We start from the raw sequence: 9,938 nt of genomic DNA, 5'->3' as shown, positions 1-9,938 counted from the left end.
TGATGAGTTTTACACAGACTTTACTTTCGTTGAAGCATTTCTTCGAATAGGTGTAAAGCTCTGTTTTTCATTACTTCATCAAAGAACGATAAACTTCCCATTCCTAAACAATATAAAATTCAAACACCACCTATATTTATCCTTTATATCACAAGATTCGTTCTTGCAAGGCTGGCCGAAGACCATCAAGAATAAATTATATACAACGAAAGCAATATCTCATGAAGTACCCTAGCTAGTTTTAATAAGCCATCGATCTTATCACTCCTCGATCGAGCTGTACATGATTTTCAAAACTTATTTATGCTAATAATATTAATAATAATTATTATCATTAGTACTGTAATTGTTGTTGATATTATTATTATTTGGTTTGGCAGTTACGTACGTTTGATAATTATTCTAATATTCCTTTAAAGCAGACGACGACGTTGGAGGTCGCGATTATATATTTCTTCTGGTGGTAATGCAAATCTGCGGTCCAGAATGATCATGAACCCTTTGAAACCCGCGGTCATATGCATGTGCCATCCCATATATATAATTAATGGAAGATTGAAGAATAATAATGGACCATTTTAAAAAGTAGCTAATTAATTAACTATTAATTATGCAAATTCAAGGGATCAAAGTACTCAGCATGCTATCATGCTTGCTTTTTATGATGCCACCATTACTCATTATTCTTTTTATTTTCCACATGTAATAATTATATATAGGCGATCATATAATAATATTCTATCGGACCGTCCAAAAAATGAACCGAGAAAAATATCTTATTTTCAATAATTTTATGGATATAAATGGGCAAGAGTAGTAGTAGTGCTTGACCATTGCATGAGTTTAATATAGCTCTATATATATATATATATATATATATATATATATCTAGGGATATTGCAGCAAAATAAATATTCATCATGCACAAAACCAATAAATTTTATTTTTATTTTCTTATCCATTGTCTTATTGTCAAAAGATAAAAGGAAAAGAAGAAAGAAAGATAATTAGAGAGCGTTGGATTTAGGCCTTGGTTACACAGTTCAAAAGACATAAGATGAGATGAGATATTTTATTGAAAGTTAAATAAAATATTATTATAATATTATTTTTATTTTAAAATTTTAAAAAATTAAATTATTTATTATATTTTATATAAAAATTTTAAAAAATTATAATAATTATATGAGATGAGATTAAATAGTTTAATTTTATATAATCAGACGGACTTACTTATAATCAAAATAATTGCAGAAAGCTGCATGCATATATATATATATATATATATATATATATATATATGTATGTGCATGATGATATATTGGCCGAGATTCGCGTGCAGCCGAGAATGGGGTTTCATCTTTCAACACGAAAGGAGGGGTTGACTTGATCAAGTGGGAAACATGGCCACGCAATCCCTTAGAATACGGCCTTTGTACTTCACCACCCTTCCCAAAAACAAAAACAAAAACAAACGTCAGGCATACGTGGTGGGTACCTAATGACCTCAAGCCGTACGTCCTTACAGTCCTTTGTTTTGAATATAATGACGGGTCTTTCTTTTCAAACAAACACAAACACAACAAACAAGCCAGACTTTTTCTCTCGAAGGGTATTAGGTTTCTATTAAAAAACGATTTGCGTCATTTTCTCGGGAAAAGATCAGAATAAGTTCTTTCATGTGGGTTTCTTATAAGGATGATGTACGAACAGCATCAGCCTCAACAGCAGCTGCAGCAGATGAGGAAGAGGATGGAGAGAAGGAAACCCGCAGAGGAAGATCAGAGATTAATGGAAATAGTGGATTTGAGTGGCATGTCCTTGGAGTCTCTCCCTACTCCTTCCCTTAATTTAGGCACTATTTGTAAGTTGAACCTCTCCAACAACAATCTTCAGGTATATATTAATTCAAGCTGATATTATTTTTCGCCAAAATCCAAGTGATTTTCCTTCATCAATACCCTATTAAGTTTTTGTTCTTTATAATTTACAGGAGTTTACAGCTTGTGTTCTTGAACTAAACCAGTTTTAGCAAGAAAAGCATCTTATATATATATATATATATTTACTCGTACGAAATAAGTTCTTTTCATCTAAAGAACCCCATCACCCATCAAGTTTTGATTTCAAATTAGGTTTTATTTTTGCATTCCTTTGGCAATAGTGGGTTACTTTCCATCTTCTGATCTATCTCTTTTGGCATCTCTTTCCCTTTGAGAAACCATGCGTTCAGCTTCATTAATATCTTCTTTCTTTCCTGTGGCATCCTTCGATCTCATTCTCTCTTTGATGCAATCTCTAAAAGGGAAAACAAAGATCACGAGAGGAAATTAAAGTTGAATATTTTATTTTATTTTACCAGATCATGTTCTATTGCTTGCAACATCCTCCGATCCTAAAATATATAATCGCGGGCCGGAGAAGATTGATCAAATATTATATCTTGAAAATTTATGATCTCTATCTCTGAGTCTTCTATATATGTGCTGATTATTTCTTCGGTTACTAAAATTGACAGAGCATTCCGGAGTCCTTGATTGCGAGATTGCTCAACCTGATAGTGTTGGACGTGCACTCAAATCAGCTTAAATCGCTCCCAAATTCGATTGGCTGTCTTTCTAAGCTCAAGGTTCTCAACGTCTCCGGCAACCTTATCGAGTCCCTACCAAAATCCATTGAGAACTGCAGGTTTGTCCTCGATCTCCAAGCTCTTGAACTTCTTACCTATGACATGACGTAAAATATATGTATGCTTTTAACAGTAACATCCCAATTATTTACTGCATGTCCAGCGAAAATACCTTTCTTTTTATTCATTCATTAAAGAACGGTAAATCCCTTTTAATAAAGATTAGTTTTTAGCAACGGTCGATCGATCTATTAGCTAGTTCTGAAAAACTACAAATATCGACCGTAGATCCCTTGAAACTCTTGTATTGCATCATAGAGGTGAAAATATCAAATTTTGTAGGATATATAAGAAGTTTTATTTGGGTACCTCTAAAATATGTCATGAAAATAATTAGGTCCGACGAAATTTTTTTTTTTTGGTCGGGCGACGATGATTTTTTTTTTCCTCAGCAGCCGGACGACATGTTTAGCGGGTCCGAGTACTCGTATAGGGAGAGGGATCATATAGTTATAATTAGGTGCTTTTGTTGAATTTTACAATTAGTGCATATCTTTACTAAATTAAAGTTCTGCCTATTGACTCTTTCCTTCATTAAAGTAACAAGCTGCGATGAAAGTGTTGCACCACTAGTGAATGTCCGCTTCTTACTGTGATCTCAGCAAGCGAATATATATATATATATATATATATATATATATATTCTTAGTAAATTTGTGAAATCATCACTCGTCTCAAAAGTTTAAACTTAAAAAAAAAAGATAAATTTTATTATTTATTTTATATCTTAACAATCTTTATCACGTGCTGACCAAACTCCTCTTTGATAGATGGTCTAATATGTAGAATATTTAATTAAATATGATAGAGTATAGAGTCAGAATTCAAACTCAAGATTTCTGCTCTGATACTATGTGAAATCATTATTTGTCTTAAAAAATTAAGATTGGATAAATTTTATTATTTATTTTATATTTTAATAAAATTATGGGACTTTTCGATACCTTGCTACTTGCCAGTCAAGCGGTAAGCTGGTAGGGCGCTATTCGATGAAGAAAACAGACTTTTGGAAATTAAGTGCTTCGGCTAGCTTTCAAATTACTCATGCCCAAAGTATATTATTGCTGAAATCCGTAAAAACAATTTGTGTCCATGTGAACAATAATTAAATCATACCCTAGCATGCATTTGCCGTTGAAAAATTAACCGTCACTTTGGGTGTGAGAAATGATACATCTGACTTTTACAAATATGACGGCCCGAAAAACTACAATGAAGTTAAAGTCGCAAAAATGTCCATGACCTTGTAGAAAATCTAGTAATAGTACTTTGGATCGTTTTAGATCAAGCTGCTGCTTTTTTTTTTTCATTTGTAGTTGCACCAAGATGCCAGAAATTTCACTGACATTTTCTTGTTTCATGACTCGCCGCCAGATCCTTAGAGGAACTGAATGCCAACTTCAACAAGCTGATGAAGCTCCCAGACACCATCGGCTTTGAGCTTACTAACCTAAAGAAGCTCTCAGTCAACTCAAACAAGCTGGTTTTCCTCCCAAGCTCCACCTCCCACTTGACCTCCCTGCGTGTCTTAGACGCCCGCCTGAACTGCCTCAGGTCTCTCCCCGAAGACCTCGAGAACCTCATCAACCTCGAAGCCCTCAACGTGAGCCAGAACTTCCAGTACCTCGACAGCCTCCCATATTCCATAGGCCTCCTCATCAACCTCGTCGAGCTGGACGTCAGCTACAACAAGATAACAACCCTGCCCGACTCCATGGGATGTCTCAAGAAGCTCCAGAAGCTTAGCGTGGACGGGAACCCGCTCACTTCGCCTCCTACGGAGGTGGTGGAGCAGGGGATGCATGCGGTGAGGGAGTACCTGAGCGAGAAGATGAATGCAGGCCACAGAAGCCCGCAAAAGAAGAAATCGTCATGGATTGGAAAGTTGGTCAAGTACGGGACCTTCAATGGAATCAGCACAAGACACCCTCATCGCGTAGAGGAGCGCGACGGCTTCATCATGCCGGAGTACAGGTCCATCGACAGCCTTGCTTCGCCGAGGTATATGGGGATGTTCTCGCCGCGTCGTCTCTTCTCTCCCCGCACTTACTTCACTAGATGATCATGTAGATCAGGCGCAAGAAGCAACATGGTCTTTGGAACAGCAAAAACCCTGTGAATTAAGTTTCGCTGTAAATGTTTTGTTTTTTTTTTGAAAGTGGACTTTGTGAATTGATCGTGCATGTATACCATTAGTCGTTTTGCAGATTGTAAAGTAGTACTGGGATTCAGTGGCAAAGGGTTTTGTTGGGATTTAGGCCTTTCGAAAGACTTCTCCTAGCCCTAGGTATATGGATCAGAAAGATTCGTGGGTTTTTTTTTTTTACTCTGATCGTGTACTAAGTACGTTGCTATGTATGCAAATAGCTAGAATATTGGGGTATCATGTTTTGGGATCGAACCTAAATAAACATCACGCGTGTTTTGGAAAATTTGTTTACCTGAAAGTTTTTATAAAGGAAGCTGCTCTTTGGTCATCTGATCAGTTTACAATCTAAATGGACTGCTTCACTGATGAACAGTGCCATGGGGTACTATAATGCCAACGAAATATCAAAGCTTATAATGAGCCTTGTTTTATAATCATTGCTGTTAATAAAAGAAATGGATACAAAGAAAAGATGCCTAAGAGGAAAAAATAAGTGTTATATTCTTTTCTTTTTTTTTTTTTTTTTGTAGAAAACTACTGGTTAGTCCTCTCAAGTATATCGCTCAAAGTTTCGGTTAGTGTTTTTTTTTTTTTTTAAATATTTGACAAAGTTACTACTAGATTTTTTATAAATGTTTAAAAAATATTTAAAAAAAAAAAGAATGTACTAGCGATCACATCCAACGGTATGAGCTGGGCAGCCCATTATCATTACCCTTAATTTTTTTTTATGACTTGCAGCCACGTGGCAAGAAACGCTGAGATTTGAGGCGTCTTTTACGTAATGATCAGCTAGCAAAACCACCATCAGAATTAGAATTCGAAAGATAGGAACGGATGTACGATTTCCAATTGATCATTGGGGAATAAGCTTCATATAATTTATATAGATACTTTTACACGACTTGAGTCCATCAAAGGCCAATTCCCTATTTACAGTACGTACTCGCTCCCTTCTGCCCATTTTTTCTCCTTAATTCCCCACAAATTGCAATAAACGGATCTTCCATGCATGGGCAGAGGATTACCATTATAAGCAGAAATCGCAAACAAATGAGAGAAACTTTCAGCAATTTGGAATTATATATAGAGCAAGATTTGAGTTGGCTGAATAAAAAGCCTTGGAACCTATTGCATGAGCGCGCAGCTCTAGCAGGTCTAATGTGAGCTAAGAGTTTAGTACATTTATGATGGGCAAAGCAATCAAGCATGAAATAAGAAGTACTGATACCTCTAAATTAAGGGAAGCAAAAAAGTATGAGCAGTGATCAAGAGACGGAAGGCAAATGCAAAAGGCATGAAAAGCACTACGAGAGTACATATGTAAGTGGTTCATTCCATGTTTAAAGGCCTAAAATCAGCACGAATCATGGAAGCAACAAACGCATGCGCCCAGACACGAAAACAATAAAGGCATGAACTTCTCAAATTTCACTTTCTAACCTTAATTTTCAATTTAAAACAAGTGCCTAAATCCTTAAACATTAAACCCAAACAATTATGCTTAATATTAGTTCCCAATGATTCAAGTTGTAAAACTCCCCAAACATTTCTGACATCCCTATATGTCTGGATGAAAAAGAGCGTACACCTGCCACTAGTTATAGCCTTCCTTTTGTGCTGCTTTCTTGGTCCTCACCCCAACTATTCACCAGTCGCCACTTCAATCAAAGCCCTAGTGAATAGTGATACCCACGATCACTTCCATTACAAAGACAGATTATGAATTAAACCTTCAACGAGTTGGATCCCAACATATATAGTTGTTTTTGAGGTACTCGATTCTTTCTACCATACAATTCACCTTTTAACCATTCCAATAAACTTTATAGGTGAATCCCCACAATAACTGTATTGCAAGACATGATACAAATCCCCTATAACACAATACCTATTAACAATATCACTTATAACAAGAGTACACGTATTCACTTTACCTATGTCATATTCAAATACCGTCTTGGTTTAATCTGTTTCCGATAGTATTTGTTTGACTTGTTGGCCCCCAAGGGGCTACTGACTGCATCCTAACAAAATCTAACATACATATACTCAAAGTCAAACTAGCTACTCAGAGACCAAAAAATACAAACAGAAAAAGAAGCATGATATCTAATGCTCAAACTTCATATTCTATTTAAATCTCAAGGTTGGGCTAAGCAGAGAATACAGATATTAACTCCATCACAACACACACATACACACAAAGCAGCTTTGGTCCAGCCCGGAAATGCAGCATTACAGCGCATGCATAAGCTACACCATATTCGTGTCACAACATCAAGCAATCAGTTCACATCATTCGAAGTAAAAAATAAAATTCCACAATTAAATGTTCATAATAACAACACGTGCGAGTAAGTATAAAGACCTGAACTCTAAATGATTGTCAGAGTATACCTTTATGTTTAAAAACAACTTTCTAAATTCCTAATATTCTTATAGACCTATTTTCATCCAATTAGGATTTAGAGTTTAGATTTTAATCTGTGTATGAGTACAGAGTATGCTAGAATCTAATGCTTCCGACTCACATGAACGCCTTGTTGACCCCGAGGGACTGCTGGCTGCATCCTAACAAACTAGCCATTCATAGACCAAAAAACTACGAAAAAAATGAAGCATGATATCTCATGCTCAAACTTCGTATTCTATTTAAAACTGAAGGTTGGACAAACTGAGAATACCGATGCTAACTCCATCACAACATACACCCACACAAAGCAGCGGTTGGTCCAGCCCGGAAATGCAGCATTACAGCGGATGGATGAGTTACAACTTATACAGGTTTCAGGTGGGGACTAACTATTTTTTTTTTTATATAACTAAATATATATATTCACGTCATGACATCGAGCAATCAGTTCACATCATTCGAAGGTAGGAACAATAGTCCTTCATGCAGAAATGTTGTACGCAAGCAGATCAAATGCTAATAGCTGAGGGGAAAAAAGGACATCCCACTAATAATAGTAGTAATTGTAATTCAGAAATAGGAAAACCTTAACATAAGGCGCTAGAAATGTACGTGAGAAAAGATCAATAATTGTATAGAATAAATCCATTTCAAGAAACAACCTAGAAAGGAATGCCGCAAACATAGAAGAAAGGGATATGATTCCCACATTGAATTTCAAAATTCATCTAAGATAAGCCGGGATCTTAATCCGAATAAATAGCATACTCATCACGTAGGCAATCACCACGGAGGCGATCCCCGCGGTGGCGTAGGAGACCTTGACGGACTTGGCGCGGTTGCGATCAAGCGCGAGGTCCATGAGTACGACGCCGACGCCGCCGAGCACGAACATGAAGCCGGAAGAGAGGCCCTCAACAATGTACTGGCCGTTGACGCGTCCGGGGAGGAAAACGACGGGTCGTACGGATCCTGTGGCGCGGTCCTGGGTGGAACCTATACCGGGTGGCTCGACGATGACGTCGTATACGATACCGGAGACGACCATGAAGTAGGTGAGGAGAACGAGGGCGTAGACGGTCATCGGGGAGGGGAGGGTTAGGTTTGGGAGCTTGAGGCGGAGCTTGGGTGGGCGGAGGAAGCCGAATGGTAGGATCCGGAGGAGGTGGAAGATCGGGTCCATGGACGTGGATGATAGTGGCTCCGTTGCAGCGGTGAGGCTTTGGGTTTCGGGTTTGGACCTCATGTTGGGTGGTGGGTCGGGTTGAACAGAGGAAGGGGAACTCGGAAGGAAACGCAGCTGTTGTACACCTGCAGTGTGGCGTGCGTGACTTGTGGGGGTTGGACTTCCAGGTATCGGACTCAGTTGTGGGAGTGTTTGGTTATGGTAAGAATGGTGCCCTGGTTATGGATTAGAATATGGTGCCATGCCATTCTAGCTTTATCTAAAACCTTATGTCTAATTTAGGGAGATACTCGCCCATTCGGGGCCGGAGTTTTCACCCCCGCACCCTGCTCCTAGGATGCGAGGGTGGAGGCTGACGCTCATCTGGCCTGCCCCCTATCCACTCAAATAGTGCTCATGGCCCACAGGTTCTTAAATTATTTGAGTCTAAAATAACCAAAAACATATTTTTAGACATAAATTTAGATTTTTAAATATAACTACAATTTAAAAACTAATAACATAATTTTTAAATTTATTAGTGCATATTTTGATTGCCTTGACAAGACAAGAGTCCAATATTATTTAATTAAAACTCTTGTATTACATTGACCTCCTGTATAAAGATCACATTAGATTACTTTCTAACTTGTACAAAGTATTAAGTAAAAATTATACTTAATACATATTACTATATTTATATATAGTAAAACTAATAATAAATATTTATAAATATGTATAAATAAATATTTATTTAAAAAATATATAAATAGCAGGACGGGGCCTTGCTGGGGCCAGCCTTCCCCCACCCTGCTGGGATTTTTCCCTGCAAGGCGGATGGGGCGGGCAATTCTTTATGTTTGAAAGAACCTTCAACGAAAACCCTGCAAAATTTAGATTTAACCCTTTTTTTAAGAAAGATTTAATCCTTTTGATAAAAGTTAATTAAAACAAGCAGAGAAGAAAATAATTTGAGGAATGTTATAGTTACGAAGAGATTTTTTATAAGAAATTTTTAAATTGATATAATTTTATAATCTGATATACCACGTCAACTTGTAGATTTATTTTTATAAAAAAGCTTTATATCCAAAACATTATCATATAAATTACGACTATGTCAGATGATGAAATCCTATCTTCATTATGTATACTTCGGAAAATTCAAGTTTTGTAAAAGAAAAAACAAGTAATACCTCAGTGACGCACATTTGTCTGGTATTCTCATAAGAGGTCCCCCGCCTACCCCATCAATTATGGTACCATGCACATCAATACGACCATATCTAGAGAAATATAGGCTCCCCCTTAGAAGAAGTCGTGATAAATACAAACATATGAAATTAGATTAGATAGAGACCAGTAACCGTTACAAATTTATCACGATCTGTCAGACTGGTTGGTAGGTATGTCCGTAATTTACGACCAAAACACGATGTTGATGATGATTAAACTTTAAAAAGTTCCAGATATATCTTTCTTTCTTCCATTAACCTATCTTCTCACAGCTTTCATTATC

General features: G+C 36.9%; 2 protein-coding genes across 2 annotated transcripts; one reads left to right on the top strand and one right to left on the bottom strand.

The window, feature by feature from the left end:
- The first annotated feature begins 1,573 nt into the window (after positions 1-1,573).
- Positions 1,574-5,166, top strand: LOC121263285 (plant intracellular Ras-group-related LRR protein 6). Its single transcript, XM_041166088.1, has 3 exons — positions 1,574-1,896; positions 2,519-2,688; positions 4,064-5,166. Exons 1-3 carry the CDS (start codon positions 1,699-1,701, stop codon positions 4,749-4,751), a joined length of 1,056 nt encoding a protein of 351 aa, XP_041022022.1. The 5' UTR covers positions 1,574-1,698; the 3' UTR covers positions 4,752-5,166.
- Positions 5,167-7,778: 2,612 nt separating this feature from the next.
- Positions 7,779-8,785, bottom strand: LOC121263286 (oligosaccharyltransferase complex subunit OSTC-like). Its single transcript, XM_041166089.1, has one exon. The coding sequence runs from the start codon at positions 8,498-8,500 to the stop codon at positions 7,979-7,981; it is 522 nt and encodes a 173-aa protein (XP_041022023.1). The 5' UTR covers positions 8,501-8,785; the 3' UTR covers positions 7,779-7,978.
- Between the last annotated feature and the right edge of the window lie 1,153 nt (positions 8,786-9,938).

Source organism: Juglans microcarpa x Juglans regia, chromosome 4S (genome assembly GCF_004785595.1).
Source record: "Juglans microcarpa x Juglans regia isolate MS1-56 chromosome 4S, Jm3101_v1.0, whole genome shotgun sequence".
Taxonomy (NCBI): Eukaryota; Viridiplantae; Streptophyta; class Magnoliopsida; order Fagales; family Juglandaceae; genus Juglans; species Juglans microcarpa x Juglans regia.
The sequence above is the reverse complement of the archived record's forward strand: the minus strand, read 5'-3'. Positions and strand labels throughout refer to the sequence as shown.